Source organism: Petaurus breviceps, unplaced genomic scaffold (assembly GCF_028583685.1).
Source record: "Petaurus breviceps papuanus isolate PSGF00001 unplaced genomic scaffold, PetGlider_PUasm1.0 90808, whole genome shotgun sequence".
Taxonomy (NCBI): domain Eukaryota; kingdom Metazoa; phylum Chordata; class Mammalia; order Diprotodontia; family Petauridae; genus Petaurus; species Petaurus breviceps.
The window spans coordinates 4014197-4037294 of NW_027187349.1; the positions used below are offsets into that span (position 1 = coordinate 4014197).

The window sequence follows — 23098 nt, forward strand, 5'->3', positions numbered from 1 at the left end:
AATTCAAAATTTGTCCTAGCGTTAGCACAGGTACATTCATTTCATCTAAAATTGATTTACCAAGAGCAGTACTAATTCAGAGTACATGCATTTTTCCAAGTTTCACTCCAGTATTGGTGAGTTTTATTCTTTCTAATGCAGGGCCAAGCTGTGTTCATGTTGCATTTGTGACCCCTTCTGGGAGGATTAGAGAACATCATTGCACCCCAACCAAGGGAGAGTGTGTGCACTGTTCTCAAGAATAGTACCGCTGATGTTTGAGCCTTTACCTAATCCAACCATAAAAATAGTGAGAGAAGCATGTATGTGTGTGTTTCTGTGTGTTTGATTTGTGTTGAATGTGGGTTCAGTTAATTTTCCACCAAGAATTTCATCCCAGAAAACGAGAGGGAAGCTTGAAGTGTTCTTTTCGGCAAGTAACACTGCGCATTCATTTAAAATAGCCTGATCAAAGACTAGCTTTAGTAATGTAAGTGAAAGCATTTTAGAAAGTACAAAAGGACTATACAGATGTATGTTACTATTACAGTCACATCTCACTAATTCAGAAGTCACTTATCTAAGAGCTGTAATGTAGTCAAGAACTTGAAAGAAAACAAAAGTTCTCTAAGCAACCAAAATAGTTATTGTGTAGTTCATACCCTTTACTCATAGAAAAACCCCTCAGGTCCTCACTCAAAAGTAATTCACCCTTATGTGAACTTTACATTATTTTACTTTTATTTAATTACAGGCACTCTCAGTGTGACAGAGACTGGTATACTCCGTATAGCATCACGTTTCGGCTCCTTATACTTCTTCTAACATGGAGCATTAGCTATAGCCTGGCCTTGACAGCTGAAAGAGGCAGATGTCTATTTTTATTAAACGACCTCTGAAGGAAGGAGACATGGTATATAAAAAGCACTGAAGTTTAAAGTTTAGGGACATTTAGCATAAGTGTAAATCCCTCCATATAGCTCTATAGTCTTAGAGAAACAGCAGTGGTGTAGTAGAAAAAAAACATAATAATAGCTGACATTTATATGGTGCATACATCATCTCATTTGATCCTTACAACATCTCTCTTAAGGAGTTGCTATTATTATCCCCACTTGACAGATGAAGAAACTGGGGTTAGGAGAGATAGAGTGGCTTGCTCAGGATCACATAGTCAAGTAAGCACCCAAGGTAGGGTCTGAACTCGTGTGTTCCTGACTCCAAGGCCACTGCTCTATCCATTAAGTCATCTTACTCCTCTTTTTTTTTTCTTTTTTGGAGGGGGGAAGGTAGGGCAATTGGGGTTAAGTGACTTGCCCAAGGTCACACGCCTGGTTTTTTGTGTTAAGTGTTGGAGGCTGAATTTGAACTTAGGTCCTCCTGACTCCAGGGCCGGTGCTCTATTCACTGTTCCCCCTATCTGGCCCCCACTTTACTCCTCTTAAAAGAGTCTTGGGAGATCTGAGTTTTCAGCTTCTAACACTAGTTATGGTGTAGGAGAAAGAATGCTCTCTTGGAGTCAGATCTTTGTGTGATCTTGTACAGGTCTTTCCAAGGTGTCTTCAATTTCCTCAGCTATACAATGAGATTGTTAGACAAGATGATTCCTGAGACCTCTCCCAGATCTAATTCTTTAATCCTATATGCATACTGGATGAAGTGCTGGACTTGGAATCAGGAAGACCCGAGTATGAATCCTGCCTCAGACACTTACTAGCTATATGGCCCTGGGCAAGTCATATAACCTCTGTTTGCCTTGGTTTCCTCAACTGTAAAATTGGAATAATAACAACACCTACCACACAAGGTAGGTATGAATATATATATATACATATATATATATAAATGAAGTAATATTTGTAAAAATATTTAGCATAGTACCTGGCACTTAGTAGGTACTATATAAATGCTTATTCCCTCCCTTCCTATTATCATAAGAAAGTAATTTTGATTGTCTCAGGCTCGGTTTCCTCATCTGTAAAATGTGGCTTATAATTTCTGTAGTATCTAAGGGATTTTGTGAGGCTCAAATGAGATAATGTAAAGTATTTTGTAAACCAAAATATCCATCATAAAGTAAAACTCTTGTGATCACCACCACCACCACCACCACTGCTAACATCACCACCACCACCACCATCATCAGAGGACAAAAGGCAATGTTGCAAAGTCAATGGAGAGCAGATTTTAGAATCAGGAAAATTTCAAGTCCCATTTCTGACATACACTAGCTATGGGACCATGGGCAAGTCACGAAACATCTTTATAATCCCAGTGAATCCTCTAAGACTAGAAGTTACAAGACACTTTCTGCTCTACATTGGTAAGGAGAGTTCCTCACCAGGAATTCCATACACCAATGAAATCACAGGATTAGTTTTTTTGTTACATCAGATGACATCACTATGCTATCAGAATAATAATTTTTTTTAAAACCCAGAACATTAGACCCGAAAGGAACCTTAAATTCTGTTCTGTATCTTCTGTCTATCACAAGGGGCTCTGAAGGATGTAGAGGTAGAGAAAATAATAAGGCCTGGAGGACAACCTTAGGGGGCAGTGCCAGAGCAGATGGTAGTAAAACCCGGTGGTCCTTCATATTTTCAGGAGGAATGGAATTGGTGACTCCTATCATCCAAGCTGTGTAAGCAGCCCATTCAAGTTTGGGGTAGTGGGGCTGAAGAAGGGGACTCAGGGCACAAGTGGAGGAATGGGATGCCCCCTGGTGGTGATAATGGGGCTTCCTACTTCCTGGGCATCCTGGATGGGTTCTAGTATTAAAGGAGGTGTTACTATTACTGTTTTTGGTTTTTTAAGATTCAGTCTTTTTACTTTATCTCTTTATGAAATACTATCATACTGAACTGAAACTCTGGCTATTTCAGTCTTATTTAAATTAAATGTTCTACTCTGTATTTATAACCTTTGGGGGCTCAAGTTCTTTTCTGATGCTGGAGCATACTTTGAAATATAAGTATTGTCACTTTTCCCTCCCTCCTCCTCCCAACTCCCCCAAAGGTTCAGACAGCTGTTTCTGACATTTCCTTTGTAGTTATTACAGATTTGGTGACACACACAGAGCATATTAGTTTATTATTCCCAGTCCAGTCATCTCTTTGAGTTTGAAATCACACCTCTTCTTAGGGAAAATGATGCAGATTATAATCACCTCCCCTCCTCCCAGTACTGTCAAGCAAAATAAAGTGACTTTTCATTTCAAACATCAGTGTTTTTCACAGCTAGCCTAAATGGCTAGATAAATGTTTAATGATTCGAAATATGAATCAGGTTTGCCCTTAAGCCTGAGTGTAAGTCAATCACTTGCTAAAGTGAATTTTCAAAAATATTAAAAATTTTCACAAACATAAATACTAAAAATGTTATACTCAGACATAGCAATAATGACAATTTATTTCTGTAGAAATTTAAAGTTGATAGAGTGCTTTCCTTACTGCAACCCTATGAGATAGGCAGTAAAAGTTTGATTCTATTATTCCCACATCACATATAAGGAAACAGAAAATACTGACTGATCACACTGATGTCAAAGAAGCAATTCAGATCCAGGCCTACTGACTCCCAAGTGCAGAATTCTTTCTAGTATACCACATGGTAGAATGTAGCTATATATCTTTTATACAGTAATAGGAACTAGACCTATGCTGTCTTCTTAATCCCAGCCAGTTGTCTTACAGATATGTCTTGATGGTCATAAATAGGACAAAGTGAGTACATTTATGGATCAGTGCAAGTCTGCCCCTGCTACTGTAAAATTTTCAGTGCTCATGCCTTTCTTGCAGTGAGCTAATAATAGTATCCTGATAACACAAAGCACAGTCTCTCATATCGAGCAGGGCAGTGAACAACAGGAAAGAAGAGTGCTTCATTCTTAGCAGGGCTATAGTCTTTGCTACCATCATACTGATAAATTCAGTTAATTGTAGAATTTTAGGTTTGGCAGCGACCTCCTGCTTCCATTTAATCCAACCTGTACCAAAAGCAAATCCTTAGTACAATATACCTAATGAGTGGTCATCAAGTCTGTGCTTGAAGATCTTCAATGAGAGGGAAGTCATTGCCTACTGATGCAGCCCATTCCAGTTTTGGACAGCTCTAATTGTCAAGAAGTTTTTCCTTTCATTAAAGCCTAAATGTTGCCCTTTGGAGCTTCTACCTTTTGCTCTTGGGTCTACTTTCTGAGGTTAAACAGAATAAATCTAATCCCTCTTCCAAATGACAGTTTTTCAGATATTTGTAGACAGTTAATCAGGTTCTGCAAGTTTTCCTTTCTTTAGCCTGAACATCCTTATTTCCTTCAACCAACCCGTGTATGCCATAAATTTTCACCATTGTAATTGCTCTCCTCTGGAAGTTCCCCTAAGTGGTACTCTACCTGGGGCATAAGCATGCTGTTTTGTAAGAGTGATCAACAAGAGAACTAAGAACAGAGGGGTTTGTGGCAAGGTGCCTGCCTATGTATGGGATTGTACCAGGTCAGAAGGAAGGAGCTTGGAATACAAGAATCCACTTCTATCCCTATAGGGCCACTTAGGTCAGGGACTGAGGTTGATAAAAAGTGGATTCCCCAGCCTGGGAGGATGCTGAAGTCTAGCCCCCAGGGGATTGTTTGGCCATAAAAGAGGAAAGAGTCAGAAAATGAGAAACAAAGAAATGTACAGCGGAAAATTGAAATTTCCAGAGATCAAAGGAAGAAGAAAACTCAGTTAAAAACCTAGAAAACAAGCAGATAAATCAGCATAAATAATATTAATAACAAAAGAGAAGATAGACTCTAGGACATCTAAATGAGTCCAAACATCTCTGAATAAATATTGCAAGACAGAGAATAATGAATTATCGCCTATTAAGGAAGAAGAACCGGTGAATTTCCAAGAGATCATAAAACCATAGCAGGATGTTCCTGAATGATGCAAGAAAGAAGAAGTTTGAGAGACTGTACAACCTATATAGTAGAAATAACTGGCAAAACAGAAAAATTTGATTCACGATGAGAATAGAATAATGCCAGTGGGAAAAATGCTTTCATTGAAGAGTAGAACACAAGTACAGTAAGAAATAATAGAGATATAGCGGCAAGCAGGTTGTAGGATCTAATAGAAGACCCCTACTGCAAGCACCTGACTTCTAATCTGTGATGCTCATTGGAAGGATTATTTTCAGTTAAGTCTTTTGACCTTTCTTGACTTCAGTTACTTTATCTGTTGGAAGCTAACACTTGCCTTATCACACAGGATTGCTATGAGGATAAAACTAGATTAATTGGTATGAAAATCTATTTCAAATTTTACTCTCTGAATGTAAAATAGTTCTTTGATCTTTATTATCCATACCATGCACTTTTCATTTCTTTATTTTGCCAGTGCCTTGATCATTAAAGAAAAAAAAAATATATTTTTCCTTTGCAGAAACTTTGGTGTTTCATTGTGTTCAGGTTTGTGTGATTTTGGCGGCATTGTAGCTCCATTCCTGCTGTTTCGGCTATCAGCCATCTGGCTAGAACTACCTCTTATCATTTTTGGTAAGAATCTAACATGTCTCTTTTGTGGTTTTCACTGGAGAGTTAACCTGACATAATGGATAGAGTTTTGAATTTGGACTCACAGAGATCTGTGTTCAAATTTCACCTCCAATATTTTCTACTTGTGTGACCAAGGTCAAACCCTTTAACCTTTTCTAGTTTCAGTTTCCATGGGAATAAAAATAACTGTACTTCCTACCTTATGGAGGATTGAATTAGACAGTATGTAAAATGCTTTGCAAGGCTCAAAGTGCCATTCAAATGTCAGCTGTTATTATTAATAGAACTTTAGATTGACTCTTAAAATTGTTATTGGTGGGATCCATTTAATCTTTTGCCTTTGACTTTTCTATTTTTGAGGAGTTAGCTATATAACACTGTAGAATTTTGACCCATAAATGTAGTTCTCCTACAAGATTCTGTCTTATTTTTTAATGACTTACCTATAAAAGATTTCTGAGGCAAAACCAAAGTGGAACTCTTGTAAAATACTGGTGTTGGGGAACAGAACTGATACCTTTTTAAAATAATATTTTATTTTTCCCCAATTACATGTTGAAACAATTTCTTAACTTTTTTGATTTTGCTTTTTGGAAGGCAATTTGGATTAAGTGACTTGCCCAAGGTCAAATGGCTAGTTTTTCTGTTAAGTGTCTGAGGCCATATTTGAACTCAAGTCCTTCTGACTCCTGGGCCAGTGCTCTATTCACTATGCCTAGCAACCTCAATTTTTTAACATTTTAAAAAAAGTTTTGAGTTCCAAATCCTACCCTTCTTTCCTTTTTCCCCCTCCTCCATCCCAGGTCAAACTCCTGTCTAATAAAAATGTCATTTCGGGCGCCTAGGTAGAGCAGTGAACAGAGAGCACTGGCCCTGGAGTCAGGAGTACCTGAGTTCAAATCTGATCTCAGACATTTAACACTTACTATGTGAGCTTGGGCAAGTCACTTAACCCCAATTACCCTGCCCTCCCCCCTCCAAAAAGCAAAAAATTAAAAAAAAATAAAAATATCATTTCACAAAAATTATCTTAGGTGTTCATCTGGGCATCTGAACTCAAGTCAAGAATTCCATAAAAGATTCCTTCTAGCCATTTTATTTTCTTACCAAAGCTCCATGTTAATTCTGGAGCTAAGGTGAAAAGGAGGATACTACTGATAACAATCCAGGATAAATTAGGCAGCTTATTATTGTGGAAACAACGTTGGATTTTCATATCAGGTCTTCATATCAGAAGACCTAAATTTGAGTCCAGACAGATGCTGCCATTTATTAGTGGTGTGATCTCAGTCAAGTCAATTTCTCTGAGCCTGAATTTCCTAATCTATATGTAATTTTTTTGTTCAGAACCAACAATCTAATAGATTTATTTACAGGAATCTGGTTTGGACCAGATTCAATCTTGGATCTCATCATACAAATGACACTTGTGACTCTACCCATAGTTTCCCCTGGAAATATCAGAAAATGACTCATCTGTTTCCACCAAAAAAGCCCCAAAGCTAACAAAACATCAAATACAGGACAGGTTCTAACCCAACAGGATACCCTAAAGAATATTCCCCCAAAATTCTTCCTTCTCAGGTGGGCCCCTGTGTTTAAGCACTAGCTCCCTCTCTCTTTGTTTCTTTATTTCTAATGTGGCTCTTAGACGTGTTCAAAGGTATAACCCGGGCATATGGCTTGGCCATGAATCAATCATCTTTATGTGGTATTGGCAAGGTGACTTTTGTCAATAGAATATTATACCCTGTTAAGGAGACAACAGTTCCAGAACAAAATATTCATCAGTAGGAGATTTTACATCCTATTATAATGATACCACATGAATAACAGAATAAAGCCTTAGTCAATGAGGACAACAAAGGACTATGGGCTGTGCTTAAAAGTACCTGAAACATGTAGGTGGGAATAATAATAATAATAATTCTGTGAATCACATGAGAGAATGTAATATACTTTGAATTCTATATCCTTGTATAAATACAATCTTTTATTTTTATTTTTAGTCTCATAATTTACAAGGAGAACAGACCTATGGAAAAATTTTGGTTGTTTCAGTTATTGTAAATTTTGCTACTTCACTATTTTTGAGAACTGAAGATTAAGTCAAGCATGTCCAATCGTGGTACTATAATGCCTTTCATTACTGTTCCCTAGGTATTCTTGCATCAGTCTGTGGAGGTCTTGTCATGCTCTTACCTGAAACAAAGGGTATTGCCTTACCTGAGACAGTGGAGGATGTAGAAAAGCTTGCCAGGTATTGTATCATCATGATTGACATGATAAATATCTTCTGTGCATATGAACTGTCTTAATATTCATGGAAACTAAAAGTCTGGATCTCCTGGAGTTTGCATAACATCAATAACAAACACAAAGACCCAGGCGAAATCACCTGTTGATGGTACATCTTTTACTTTGTAAGTAAATGAATCATATTGAGAAATATAATCAACACCATCATTTCCTAGATACATATCATTGTTTTGCTTTGAACTATGTAAGAGGAAAACTCTGGCTTTTTGCAATTTCTAACCATTGCTGCTGGTTCTGCCTTCATGGCCATGGAGGATAGTTCAGATATTTTCCCATATCAAGGCACATGTCAAGCTCCTAGGTCTTCACTTCTCTAGCCTAAATAGCCTAAGGTCCTTCAACCAGTCCATGTATATGAGATGATCTCTAGTCCCTTTCAAAATCCTGGTCACCTTCCCTTCAATGAACATTAGCTTATCAATTCCCTTCCTGATTACTCTGAAAACTTGTCCCTCAAATTATTAAAATCATCTTTTCACCTAATTACTTTTTCATGTTACCAATACTGCTGTCTCACATCCAATGACTTTTTTTCCTTGCTTTTTGGAGGGCAATTGGGGTTAAGTGACTTGCCCAAGGTCACACAGCTAGTTTTTGTTTTAAGTGTCTGAGGCCATTTTGAACTAGGTCCTCCTGACCCCAGGGCTGATGCTCTATTCACTTGCGTCACCTAACCACCCCCAATGACTTTTTTTTGAAGCCACAAACAACTCCATTTTCAAACCATCTCTTTCTCAGTGGAAAACAAATAAAGACAATACACTGCACTGTCAATTAGCATGTGGCCGTGACCCAAAATAATTCCATATTAACTAACATGCCTGTGAAACATATGTTTCCTTTCCTCTAATTCATTAAGTGATTTTTTAATGTGGATTTTTTTTTTCTTCTGTGTTTTGCTAGCCCACATCTCTACAAAAGAGGCAAGAAGAAGAAAAGTCAAGTAACAAGCATTCACACTTGAGTCCTTGCCAAAGACTAAAGAAGGTATTTAGTGTGAGGTTGCACCCTGGGAACCTGGTTCCTATCAAATATTCCTTTGAAATCAGTAAAAACACAACTTGCAAGGATGTGTGTTTCATTTTCAACTGCATTCTAATATGAACGAGTTCTTTGTACTATATACATTGTATTTCAAGTATGATACATAGACTTCTAAAATATCCAGTGTATTTTTGTATAACATTGGAAAGAGTCCTTTTGCATTTCTTTTGGGAGAATGCATAATGTGTTTCTTTGGGGGAGAATGGGACATGTGGCCATAGCAGTAAAGAACCACTTCCCTGAGCAGTTTTCATGGAGCCAAGAAATTGTCTTTGTATTGGAGTTTGTTTACTTCTGATGCAAGAAGGGAAAAAGAGCTTCATGATGAATGACAAAACATGCCTGCCCTATTCTGATGAGGATTCCTCCAGCAATTCAGGAAATATAATCGCGCAGAATTTAGGAATGGTGTTGGCGACCTGAGCAGCAATAATCCAATTCAATTCAACAAGGGAAAATATGGGGGTGATGACTTCATCAAAATCTGGCCGAACATAAAAGTGCCATGTTAAAAATCTTTTTTAAAGACCACAGAAGACCAAGAGTTAGGAACCATTATATTGGAATCCTAAATACATCGGACAATAATGTGCTGAGCCTTTAATATCTCTTCTCATACTTGGGGTATAGCATTCACCAATTTGGTTTTCCCTTTCTCTTCTGTCAGTTTCTATGAATCTTAGCTTGGTTTAGGCATTGTGCCAATTACAAAGATCCATTTGCAATACAGGTTGAAATTTTACTTGAGATTACGAATCACTCAAGATTACCCCTGAGATTATCCAAAAAGTTTATTATTTTTTTTTCCTACAGTGAGCACCTAGAGCCAGATCTTTAGTCCAATAAGAAGGAACTGTGGAGGGAAAAATGAATTTCACTACTGATGAGTTCACAGTTCTCTGTATTTTCAAAGGCCGAAGTGGTTTGGATTGTATTTGTTAGGTTTGTTTCTTGGTGATATCTATATTTAATAAGGCATAGAGATTTCTTATTCACTTCTTCCAATTCTTGCTTATCCAAGGGCTGAGCCAATGCTTAATGGAAAATGAAGAGAATGTACAGCCATGCTTAAACTAATTAGCATCCAATTCTGTAAGTGCTCTTAGACATCATGAAATATCCTTGAATGTCATCAGGATTTTTTGGTATGCTACTCTGTATGTTATACTTTCTGTATTTTTAATATTGTTTTTCTGGGGACATGAGATAGAGGGACACTAAGGGGCATGAGATCTAGACAATGTTAGAATTTCTATTAGAGTATGCATATATAGAAATATATGTGTATGTGTGATCACAATATGTGTGCTGATCACAATTGAACTTTTAATCCTTACATCACAACTGATTTAAATATTAAATGTTTATTTTATTAAATATGTCAATTTTCTTTGGATTTTAAGTGCTATCGTATGGCTTCACTAATTCATAGTTGTATTGCTGTTGCTTTTTTTCCCTTAAGAGCACTAGTTTTAAGAGGACTTTAACATTTTTAATATCACCTCTGTATCTTTAAGATATTTTACCTCCAATAACAATAAAAAAGTTAAATTGGCAAGAAAAAAATTAATAATGATTCTCTCCTCTCTTCTCACCTTTAGGAAAAATTCACAAAGCAAATTACTGTGATCGTTTTTCCCATACATCAAAATAGTTTTGCCTTTCAGCTTCTGGTCAGTAATAAACATGTCCTTGTCTAGAGATAAGGAAAGATAAAAGCCTTTTCTTAAAACCTTTTAGTTTTCAGCTTCTAGATTCTTCCTACTTTCTAAGATGTTTCAATAATGAGCTCAATTCACAATTCTACCTTTCATCTCATTTTGGGATATTTCTAGCTCTCAGGATTTTTCCAGCAGGCCATCTCCAGTCATTGGCCAATTTAACACTGTCCCTAGCAAGTGACTAGCAAAGTGGAAGGACCGCCAAAACCTGAAGATATGTAGCCAGATCCTAGTTCTGCCTCTTACTCCTTGTATGACCTTGGGCAAAGGACAACCTTTTAACCGCAGACTCCTCATCTCAAAAATGTTAAGATATACCAAGAAAGTAATTTACAAACCTTAAAGCTTAAAGAAATATAAGCCATCAACCCCTGTTTGTTTTAGATTCTTGTTCAAAAGACTAAGCAGAGCCTCGAGGCTTGATTTTGAGTTTGATAAAGTTCAAAGTGGTAGCTGTCTGACATGATGTTTCTTGGTATGTGAGGTTTAAATATAACACTTGAAAAACTGTAATGCTTCTGGTACTAATGAACTGTGTGACTTTGGACAAGTTGCTTAATCTCTCAAAGCGTCAGCCCCCACACATGGGAAATTCAATGATCACACTGAGTGATCTCTTAAGTTCCTTCCCAGTGGTAGCATTGTACAGCTCCAAGGCTTTTCACAAAATGAGTCACAACACCTACAGAATTATAATTTTGCAGCTAGAGATGGGATTTTCAACATCACCTAATTCAAGCCTTTAATTTTGTAGTGAAAGAAAATGAGATAGGTTGAATGACCTGCCCATAAATCCCTCAAGGAGGGATGTACCCAATGTTGGCGTTCTCTACATCTATTGATATTGTTTGGATACTAGTGGGATACATGAGCTGTCCTTTGGCTAATACCACCTCTTTCTACATGACTGGCACATCACCCTTTTATTCACACACCTTTACTGAGATCCTTTTCTGTCACTTCTCCTGTGTAAATCTTTTTTTTTTTTTGGAGGGAAGGCAGGGCAATTGGGGTTAAGTGACTTGCCCAAAGTCACACAGCTAGTTTTTTGTGTTAAGTGTCTGAGGCTAAATTTGAACATAGGTCCTCCTGACCCCAGGGCTGGTGCTCTATTCACTGCGCCACCTAGCTGCCCCATAAATTTTTTTTCTTAATATATTTACACTTATCTTGTGATTCTCCGTTAAAAGTTTAAGCAACCTGAAACTTTAATCTCTCAAAGACTTTGATATTCCATGATATCTATGAAATACATATAGCACAAAAAAAAGATTACTCCCAACCTGAAAGAATAAACTTTCAGATGTCCCCATCACTATTCTGTCTGGTACATTCACACTTGCTTTGTTGTTCTTTAGTCATTTTAGTCACGTCTGACTCTTCGTGACCCCCTTTGGGGTTTTCTTAGCAAAGACACTGGAGTGTTTTTCTATTTCCTTCTCCAGCTCATTTGACAGATGAGGAAACTGAGGCAAACAGGGTCACACAGCTAGTAAGTGTCTTAGGTCATATTTAGACTTGAGAAGACTCATCTTCCTGACTCCAGGCCCAATACACTATCTACTGTAGCACCTTGCTATCCTTAATGCTTGCTAACCAGCTGGAAAAAAGGAAGTAATACTTTCTAGTAAGATAGTTTTAAGTAGAAGAATATTAAAACACAGTTTTGGTGGAATTAGAGGGTTGGGAGGTAGAGGCAAGAAATAAGCAAGGAGTCCTGTTTCTTTGGGGTAGGGGAAAATGTGATGAATATCAAAAAAAAACACACACACAAATTACCTGAGACATTAATCAAAAATTGAAAATTTAACCTTAGGATTTATTCTACTTTCTACAGCCACCTTAATATAGTGATATTAAGCCTAGCATTTTTTTAAAAGGGGCAAACAATCTTACTTGAAAATAAATGGAGAACCGTAACTATTCACATGTTCTTACTCTTAATGTTTTGGGCAGGCTTCCTAGACTCTGCTCTGACCCAGGATAACATTCAGATACTTAGCTCAATATTGAATTACATTTTCCCTCGCCCAGTTCACCTCACTATAGACAGATAACACTAAGTTCAGTGTTCCCTGTGCTTGGGTAAAGGAAAGTAGTTACTGACAGATATCATTTCTAAGAATAGGGCTTCTTGTCATAACTCCACATGCATGCTGCTGCTTTTTAAAAATCTCTCAGTGCCAGAATTATTGACACTAAGAATACGCGTCAAGAAGGCCTTCTTTGGCGAGTTGTTCCATCATTTCAGTCATGTCTGCCTCTTCGTGACCCCGTTTTGGGGGGTTTTCTTGGCAGAGATACTGGAGTGGTTTGCCATTTCCCTCTACGGCTCATTTGACAGATGAGGAAACTGAGGCAAACAGGGTTAAGTGATTTACCAAGGGTCACACAAGCTAGTAAGTATCTGAGATTGGATTTGAACTTGGATATTCCTGAGTCCCAACCTAGTGCTGCATCCACTGTGCCACTAAATTGCCCCACACTGGCAAGAGTAGTGGGGTAGGTGATCAATTGGGACATCTCATCCCCCTTTGCAATAATTTTTGTGGTCTGATTCCTCATTCTTCACTATACAGCTCCCGAGAAGTAGATTTTGCTCACTTAGGTTAGTTAACTTCAATACTATATGGCTGATATAGCCAGGTGAATAAGTAGCCCGGACCGTGAGCTAGAGAAAAGTGACTTTTATACAGATGAACAAGGAAGAGTAGACATTTAAAATCAGCTTTTATTCTTATTTTTTTTTTTGATCTAGCATTCAAGGATAAAAAAAAAATTTGACTCAAGCCAAGGGAAGTAGAGAATTTATTTTTTTAATAAATGTCACAGCTGAGTCTCTATTAATACAGAATCAGACAGTCAATAAGATGGAAATCTGGTACACAAAAAAAAATCCCTAATAACCATCAGGTTGGTATCACTCACAGCCAATGGTAACACCCAGAGTCTTAGTTCGATTACTGTAAATTACTTCTGAGTACATCATATGTGTGCTGATTACCATAAAGAGCCAGTTCTTCGCAATTTCTTCTATCCAATTAATTTCTTCTCATTACTTCTTCAATCCAAGAAATATACTTTGATACTCGAACATAAACACCAGGTCTATTAGGCCGAGCACAGCCAAGACCCCAAGAAGTGACACCTTGTAAAACATATTTGTCATTCTCAAAACAAATCAGAGGTCCTCCGCTATCACCCTGTAGGGAGAAAAATGCAGCAATCATTAATCACGTGATGATTGAATCATAGACACTGTGCCACCTTTCAGTAGAATGACTCACTCTTCTATGAGAAATTATTGTCCCTATTTTTGTTTTTAGAATCTCCATCTGTCTTGCGTGGTTTTAAAATGTCCCCTTTTCCAGTGAAGAAACACTTGGTCAGTCACTTCCTGGAAGAGGGCTGTCTTCCTAGTACAGTGTTTGGTGCTGGATGCTCTTCTCATATGTTCTTTGAAACTGTCAGCTTAGATGTTGCGCTTAAAGTAAAGACATTGTAGAAACCATCACTAAAAACGCATCACTTCCTTGTTTGTTCTTTACATCTGTTAGACAAGGTCAGACCTAGACAAAGGCATGACATTGGTAAAGTCTGTCTTCAGCATGTACCCTGTCTCTTTTATCCTAAGAGACTTCCCCACCAGGCCTGCCAAAGTCTCCTGTTTCCTACTGGCTTAGATGGGGTGCATCTCTGCTAGGCATGTCCTTCCTAGCATGGGTGGGGAACCTGCGGCCTTGAGGCCAGATATGGCCTTCTAAGTCCTCAGGTGTGGCCCTTTGGCTGAGCCCAAGTTTTACAGAATAAATCCTTTTACTGAGGGGATTTGTTTTGTGAAGTTCAGATTCAGACAAAAGGTTACATTTGAGGAACTAGAGGGTCACATGTGGCCTTGAGGCCACAGGTTCCCCACCCCTGAGTACTTCCCTGAATTTCATTCCTTCCAGGTCTGAGGTTCAACCAACTTAATCTGATCCTCTCTGCCAGTGGAAGGTAGAAGCTACTCCCAGGGAACCTTTTTGTCATGCACTTGTGGAGACAATGGCCTCTATCATTGGGTTTAACACAATAATGACTGCAGGAAAAACATCACATGAGTGGGACATCTATTTGGAGCAAAACTTTTGAGCCCTCCTCAAACCACATCTTGCTGGTGGCTACCTACTCCGCCTTTACCTGTGGCCATTCCTTACTCATAAAGTGTGTCTGTAGAAGTGTCAGATTCCATTCAGTTGTTTTGTCTGTACAACATTATGGGGTGTTTCTCTTTGAACTGCCCAACATGGGAACCAGAGTAAGATGTCACAGCATTTAAACCCTATTGTCATCTCAGATTGGCATCCACTAGTATTTTCTTACCTGGCAGCTATCCACGCCACCAACTAAATGACCAGCACAAAGTTCAGTAGATTTTACTCTCCCACCTAAATACTCGAAGCGATTACATATTTGGTTTTCAATCACCGGGAGGCTGGCTTGTTTTAGCAGACCTCTTGGAGAAGTGCCTTGGGTAAGAAAAGTGAAGAAATGGTTATCCAGCCCCAAATGAGTTCACATGGAAATCTCAGGACTAATAAATCAGGAAAAAAAAAAGTAGGTGTTATTGTATCTGGCTTAATCAAACTAGATGAATAAATTGATAGTAACAATAATAATAATAGCTAACATTTATATAGCTCTTACTATGTGTCAGGCACAGCACCCAGAGACATGATAATCTTATCTTCTCTTTCCAGTGCAATGAATTTTTGCCTCAACCATGAAAAGGCCAGAGGTTAATTAGTGAGAGAGAAAGCACGTTACAATTATTATCTCATTTGACCCTCAAAACACTCCTGGGAGGTAGGTGTTATTATTATTCCCATTTAATAGATCAGGAAATTGAGGCAAAGGTTAAGTAATTTACCCAAAGTTATAAAGCTAGTAAGTATCTGAGGTCCAATTTGAACTCAGGTTGCCCTCACTCTGCATTAGTTTTGGTAAAAACTACTTGTTTTACATTTTATTTCATTTTGAGAACAGGGAGTATACAAATTATGCAAGATTATATGACCCCTGTAACAATTTCAGATTCAGAAAGGGCCTCAGAGAGTGGGGAGCCCAACCTGTACCAGAAAAAAAAAATTCTGTCTATCACAACCAGATGGGGCAGTAGGTGAAGTGCCAGGCCTGGAGTGAGAAAGACCTGAGTTCAAATCTAGCCTTAGACACTTACTAGCTGTGTGACCCTGGGCAAGTCACTTAGTTCTGTTTGCCTCAGTTTCCTCATCTATCAAACAAGCTGGAGAAGGAAATGGCAAACCTCCCTAGTATCTTTGCCAAGAAAACCCCGAAAGAGGTCATGAAGAGTTGGATGTAACTAAAACAATTGAACAAAGATCATATATGGGACAAATGGTTAGCTAGCTTGTGCTTGAAAATTTAAAGTGAAGGGGAATCTTCTCCTAATATCTAGTCCATTCCACTTTTGGAGAATTCTAGTTATTAGGGAGTTTTCCCCCGATATCCAGTCTAAATTGACCTCTTTTGCAACTTTCAATCTTTCTCCTAGCCCTAGGATCAAAGGAGAACAAATCTAATATTTCCTCGTCTTTACAATATACCTTAAAGGCCGCTATTAGGCCCCCTCAGAATCTCTTCTCCAGGCTAAACATCTTCTGTTCCTTCAACCAACTTTAACTTGGTACAGTAAGGAAGGGTAGGGCTCCAGGGATTATTCCAGCCACTTAAAAGTGGTTGCTTTTGTTGGTTAGAGCACTTCTTGAGTGAATTCATCAATTAGAAGAGGTGTGAACAAAACCTTTCTGTCTTCCTCCTAGTATCAAACAAATACCTTGCCTGAGTGACCTAGTCATGCTCTAAGGAATTTGTGTAAAGGGAGAATCAGATTCTTCTTCAACAACATGACTAATGTGGAAATGTTTAATGCGATTCTGAATGTATAGCCTATATCAGATTGCATGCTGCCTTTGGGGAGAGGAAAGTGGAGGGTGGGGGGTCGGGAGGAAATTTAGAACTCAAAATCTTATAAAAGCAAATGTGGTAAACTAAAAATAAATAAATAATTGAGGGGGGGGCAGGGATGCAGGGAGCCATGGGAAGGAGAATCAGATACAGTTCTTCAGGTCTGAACAAAAAAGACTGGAAACAACTGGTCTCACCTCTGACTCATATCGACTGTATGATTCTGAATAAATTATTCAACCTCTCAGTAGCCCCAGGTGATTCTTTAAGATCATAAATTACAGAAGGGTTGCTAATCTGTATTATAAAATGGGAGTTTCCATATGGGAAGTTCCATCTACCAATGGAATCTGAAATCTGATTAAAAAAAATAAACTTGCTTATTCGACAAGAGACGGTGGCTGACAAAGTAAACAGAGCACTGAACTTGGAACTAGACATGAGTTCAAACCTAGTCTTAAGTATTTACTAGTTGAATATCCTAAGGTCAGGTCACTTAACTTGTCTCCATATCCTCATCTATAAAATCAAGGCGTTAATACTCAACCCTTGGGTAGGGTGGTTTGTAAAGCTTCTAGTACTGTATATGTGGGGACTATTATTATTAATAGGATTAATAGGGTATAGTAATGTATTTTCCATCATTCTGATGACTAACTGAGCAACTAGCTTTCAAGGATTTTGTTAGTGGATGAAATTGTTTGTGTGAAGATACTGTCATCTTGTGGCCAAAAGAGAGACAAAGAGGAGGTGGGGTGTGTGTTCTGTGCAGAAGTAAATTTGGAGATGGGGGAGGGGAAGAAACCCAGTGCCACAATATTAAATTAACATTAAGTAAACTAATAATGATTAAATTAGTAGATTATCTATGAGCATAAGCTGGGAAGGGTCCCTCAATTTCAACATACTTTATAGTTTCAAAAGCAGGAGAATCTTTTTTAAATAATAAAAAGAAGCATGGGAATTAATAATTCTTCATGTTTAGATGCTACTTTTAAGGTTAACAAAGCAATTTCCTCATAATAACCTTGTGCTGGCATTTAATGCCCTCATTTTACCAATGAGGAAACCGAGTTTCCGAAAGTGACTTGCCCTCAATCACACAGCTAATAAATGTTAGACCCAGGACGTGAACTCAGATCTCTTTATTTCAAACCTGTTGATCTTTTTTTACTATATCACCCTACCTTAAAATGTGTACTTTTATAATTTTATATATTATTATATATTATTATTATTTTATAGAAAGTGGGTAAACAGGCTACTCTATTATGACAGCTACATAAGAGCAGACCTTCCAGTGGGGAGAAAGAAGAGCCAGAAGTATAGAAGGGAGAGTTGCCTATTTGTCAGAGGAAGGGAAAGCATTTCAAAATGGTTTTTGAGACTTATATATCCATCAGGTATCAGCCTCCATTTCACTTTTCCTGAAAGGGAAAGGATTTGGAAGTTCTGCAAAGAAGAATGTGGTGATTTTTTTAATAGAGAGAAAGGGAGAGAAGAGGTCTGCTAACCACAGAATTGCAGATTTGGTAGAAGCCAGGTTTTACTTATGAGTTCTTCTCATGACAAGTCAAATGAAAACCAACTAGATCAATCCCCTTGCTTAGTAAACAAGGAAACGCCCAGAGAGGTGACCTCAAAATGCCCAAAGTCACACAGGTAGTTCAAGTCTAGTTGAATATCCCTGGGCAAGAACTAAGGTCATAATTAGGATGAAGCCAAAAAATCAGTTCTGTGTCTAATGCTAGACTATGAAGCATTGTCAGGGAAGGGAGACTTCATCAGTCTTTCACAAATGATCACAAAAGGAGGATGCATGGTGTCAAAGGTTGGATTAGAGATCAGAAGACCTGGGTTCAGCTCCTACATCTGCCAGTAATTAGCTATATGAAATCATTTCAGTGCTTCATAGGCTCATAGCTCCCTCATAGGCTGGAATCTTTGCAGAATAGCCTCCATTAGTTGGTTACCTCATAATGACCGAAAATGCATCAATCACCATACTATCAACGTGGTGATGAACCTGTCCAAATTCAAACTACAGTATGTCACTGTACTTCTTCCGTTTAGTAAGACCTGCCAGTCAGTCAAAAAGTACCTACTATGTGTCAGGTGTTCTGCTAAGCCCTAAGGATGGAAAGAAAAATAAAATAGTCCCTGTACACAAGAAGTTCATGCCAAATGGTATTTCTGCCCCATTGATAAACTCATTAAAAATCCTTGCTCAGCTCTCTACCTTCTGATGAGGTATGGACTAAGGCTTTAGGTCTTCAGGAACAAGATGCAGAAGCACACTTTGGCTGACCTGGAGGAGTGCAAACCCTCCTTGATCTGGAGTGAGGAAGACCCAAGTTCAAATCACACTTCGGCTACTTATTATCTGTGTGACCCTGGGCACAGCCTCTAACCTTTGTTTATCCTTATTTCCTCATCTGTAAAACAAGGATGATAGTAGCATCCAACCTCCTGTGAAATAAAATGAGAAATTTGCAATTTTGTTTTGCAAACCCTAAAGAGCTATATAAATATTAGTCATTGTTATTATCAATCCAGGACATTTCTATTAGGGGGTAAATTCTCCATGAGGAAAGAGTTTAAATGGAAACTGGATCATTTGTTAGGGTTATGTGCCAGTTGGTACTGAGGGTGGTAGTGAATTCCTGCATGAGAGTAGGGGTCCCTAAGGTCACTTTCAACACTAAGATTTGAGCACTTGTTATCTTTCCCCTAATACATCTCCCCCTCTTCCTAACTTCTCTCTCTCTCTCTCTCTCTCTCTCTCTCTCTCTCTCTCTCTCTCTCTCTCTCTCTCTCTCTCTCTCTCTCTCTGGAGAGGGTAAGGCAGGGCAATTGGGGTTAAGTGACTTGCCCAAGGTCACACGGCTAATAAATGTTTAGTGTCTGAGGTCACATTTGAACTCAGGTCCTCTTGACTCCAGCGCTGGTGCTCTATTCACTGCACCACCCAGCCGCCCCCTAACTTCTTTATTACTATCAAGGACATCACAATCCTCCCAGTCCCGCAGGCTTACAACCTGGGTGTCTTCCTCGACTCCTCACTCTCACCACACGTATCCCATCTGTTGACAAGCCTAGTTGGTTTTACCTCTATAACATTTCTCATGTGTGCCATCTTCTCTCCTCCGACACTACTACCATCCTGCTCTAGGCCCTTATCACCTCAAGCCTGAATTACTATAATAACCAGCTGATAGGTTTATTTGGGGATCACAAAGGGTCAAACGCAACTGAACAACAACGACGACAACAAATCTCTCTCTCAGCTCCCTCTTGCCCAGTCCATCCTCCAAACAACTTAACAAACTGATCTTCCTTCTGCTCAGATCTGACCACATCACCACCACCCCATTCAATAAAGGCTTGCAGCTCCCTCCTACCTCCAGGATTAAGTATGAAATCCTCTGTTTGGCTTTTATAGCCCTTCATAACCTGGATTCCTCCTACCTTGCCAGCCTTCTCCTACCTCACTCCCCTCCAAATCCTCTTGAATCCAGTGACACTGGCCTGCTTGCTGTAGTTCACACAAGACACTCCATCTCCCAACTAACTCCAGATATTTTCCATGGCTTTCATTCATGCTTGGAACTCTGTCCCTTCTCATTTCCTCCTCCTGGCTTCCTTCAAGTCATCGCTAAAATCCTACCTTTTATAAGAAGCCTTTCAAGATTCCCCTTAATTTAGTGCCTTCCCTCTGTTGATTATTTGCAACTCATCCTATATGGAGGCTTTGTCGGTACATGGTTGTTTGCGTGTTGTCCAACTCAGACTGTCAGCGCTTGAGAGGAGGGCCAGTATTTTGTCTTTTTTTGTATCCCTCACACTTGGCACAGTGCTTAGCTCCTAATGGATGCTAAATAAATGCTTATTGTCTGACTGCCTACGACCTTATAAATTAGAGATAGGAACAGGGATTCTACAAACCAAAAAAGACAATTTCTGAGCTTATGTCAAAACCCTATTTAGTTAAAGAAACAGTATTAAAACTGTTGAGGAGTCAACATGGTATAGTAGAAAAGACTAGATTTGGAGTCAGGGAACTTGATTTTCCCCCTTCCCCTTCTTGACTTTCTTTCATATGTTGTCTTTCCCCCATTAGACTATAAGCTCCCAAAGGGCAGGGGCTAGCTTTCTTTTTCTTATTAATACCTCCAAAACTTAGCACTGGAACACAGTGTCTGGCACACAGTAGGCGTTTAATGTTTATTGACTGACTCCAGCTGTAGTAATAGAAACTGTGTTGGGTGACTTAGGAAAGCCCTTAACATTTGAACTCAGGACACACATTTGAATACCAGCTTTATTCTTTCCTATCTTTGTGGCTTTGGGCAAACCATTTCAAATCTCAGAGTCTCTATTTCCTCATCTGAAAGTACTAGTTGGTCTAAAAGCCCCTTCCAACTCTAAACATAAAATTATACGATCCTTTGGAAGCTTCAATAAGGACACATCTAAGAAACATTTCCCTTGCCTTCCTTCTGAAATTACTTCCCATTTAAATGGTAAATCTCTTGTATGTAGATAATTCTTTTCATGTTGTCTCTGCTATTAGACCATGAGTTTCTTGAGCTGGAACTGTCTTTTAGCTTTCCTTGGCATATACAATGCTTAGCACAGTGACTGACACATAAAAAAGGCTTAGTAAATTCTCATTTATTTTCACACAGAATGACTCTGTGTCTCTGAAAACTATATATTCTAAAGACAAAGGCATAGAGGTGAATGAATGCTATTCAGTAATATAGATTTATGCTCAGAAATATAATCATCTTCTCAATTAGGAGGCACAAAAATATAAACCATTTCACCAAAAAAAAAATGGATAAAGACCAATTGTGTCTTATTGCTATAGAATTTCTCTCACCTTGGGTATCCCCCCAGCCAGTGACATGGCAGAGTGTTCTATCAGGCACTATAAAATCTTGGGAAGGTAAGCATGCTGGGATTACTTTATCATTGATGTCAGCAGGTCTGGAAGTAGACAAAAAAAAAAACAAGATTTCTTCAGTTGTCTTATTCTAATGCTATTATTTCCAGTCTTCCTACTGATAAATGCATATGCTATCTCTCTAAATGCAATGGTAGTTCCTAAGTCAATTCAGGCCTCTCTCCACCCCAAAGTTGCTTATTGAAATAATTTTTACTCCTAAATAATGGTACCTAGGACTTTTTTTTATTAAACTGGCTGTCTTTTAAAAAACTTAAATACATGAGTCCTCCTTTTAAAGAAAGTGCTCAGGTCCACCATCTTTTCATTTCTCACCTGGCCATAGTTCTTTGGAAATTTCCATCTTTCCTCTTTCTTTCTCTCTCCTTCCTCCTCCCTTTTCAGCTTCCTTGTATATGTTGTCTTCCCCCATTGGATGTAAACACCTAGAGGGCAGGGGTTGGCTTTCTTTTTTCATATTTATATCTCCAGTTCTTTGCACCGGAGCACAGGACCTGGCATTTAATAAATGTTTTTGACTGGAACTATAGAAACCTTGCTGTTGACTTAGGCAAAGTCGCTTAATCCTCCCACATCTGTTTAATGGATATAATAACACTTCACAGGGTTGTTGTATGGATCTATTCAAATAATGAAGATATGCACACACATTTTTAAGTTTAATTTTAATCAACATGTTCTTAAGTCCAGGCAGTCAACAAGACAATAAATCAAATACTGAGTTGCAGCTATTTCTGAGGGCATAAATGCTCGCACTGAAAATTTAACAATTGGCTCTCTTGTGTTAGTCCCAGCTGGTTGCCCCAGAGCACCCACCATGACGATCTCTCACTTCTCTCTCTGCTATTTTTGGTTTATAATATGTAGGATTAAACAGACCCATTGCCATGGGTGAATCATTTGATACCTGTTCAGTTTCAGCAAAGCAATGTCTGCACCAAAGGGTCCTTTAAACATCTGAGAAACTCCAATTTCTTGAGAATATGATTCTGGAGGAACTTCTTTGTGTAGCCCCAGAACAACTCTATATGAGGTAGGCCTGCTGGAGCTGTAATGAAAAATACAACCAAAGGCATGTTGTTCCTGAAGAACAATACTGGGAGCAAAAATGATCTTCCTAAATAAACTTTTAGCATTCTCCTTTGGATTCTGTCTTTATTCAAAAGGCTGAGTTCACCCTATTGCCCTAATACACAGTGCCTTCCTGTTGTACCACAAGGATCATGTCACATTCCTCTACTCAGACTCTCCTGTGGTTTCCCAGTACCCACTGAATAAAGCATAACATCCTTATATGAATAGGTAAGGCCTTCTTCAACATACTAACAACAACATAATAATAATAATAACATACTAACCAAATGACATACATAATAACAACATACTAACCAAACCAGTCAGGTTTGGAAAGTACATCCCTTCTTGTTATATTCCCTCTTTTCTTCTTTCCTTCCCTTCTCCTCTCCCCTCCTCTCCATTCTCTCCATTCTCTCTCTCTCTCTCTCTCTCTCTCTCTCTCTCTCTCTCTCTCTCTCTCTCTCTCTCTCTCTCTCTCTCTCT

The 23098-nt window shown here is 38.6% G+C and overlaps 2 protein-coding genes across 5 annotated transcripts in view; one reads left to right on the forward strand and one right to left on the reverse strand.

The window, feature by feature from the left end:
* SLC22A3 (solute carrier family 22 member 3) overlaps nt 1–10260 on the forward strand; it is a 132280-nt gene extending 122020 nt beyond the window's left edge. The window contains exons 9-11 of the mRNA XM_069070367.1: nt 5406–5518; nt 7679–7778; nt 8741–10260. Of these exons, the coding sequence (XP_068926468.1) occupies nt 5406–5518; nt 7679–7778; nt 8741–8801 (274 nt within the window). The 3' untranslated portion in view covers nt 8802–10260. The remainder of the gene's footprint in view (nt 1–5405; nt 5519–7678; nt 7779–8740) is intronic.
* A 3138-nt stretch (nt 10261–13398) lies between these two features.
* PLG (plasminogen) overlaps nt 13399–23098 on the reverse strand; it is a 67413-nt gene continuing 57713 nt past the window's right edge. For all 4 annotated transcript variants that reach the window (XM_069070371.1, XM_069070370.1, XM_069070369.1 and 1 more), the window contains 4 exons: nt 22446–22586; nt 21455–21561; nt 14965–15110; nt 13399–13805 (listed from right to left, as the gene is read on the reverse strand). In XM_069070371.1, the coding sequence (XP_068926472.1) occupies nt 13644–13805; nt 14965–15110; nt 21455–21561; nt 22446–22586 (556 nt within the window). In that variant the 3' untranslated portion in view covers nt 13399–13643. The remainder of the gene's footprint in view (nt 13806–14964; nt 15111–21454; nt 21562–22445; nt 22587–23098) is intronic.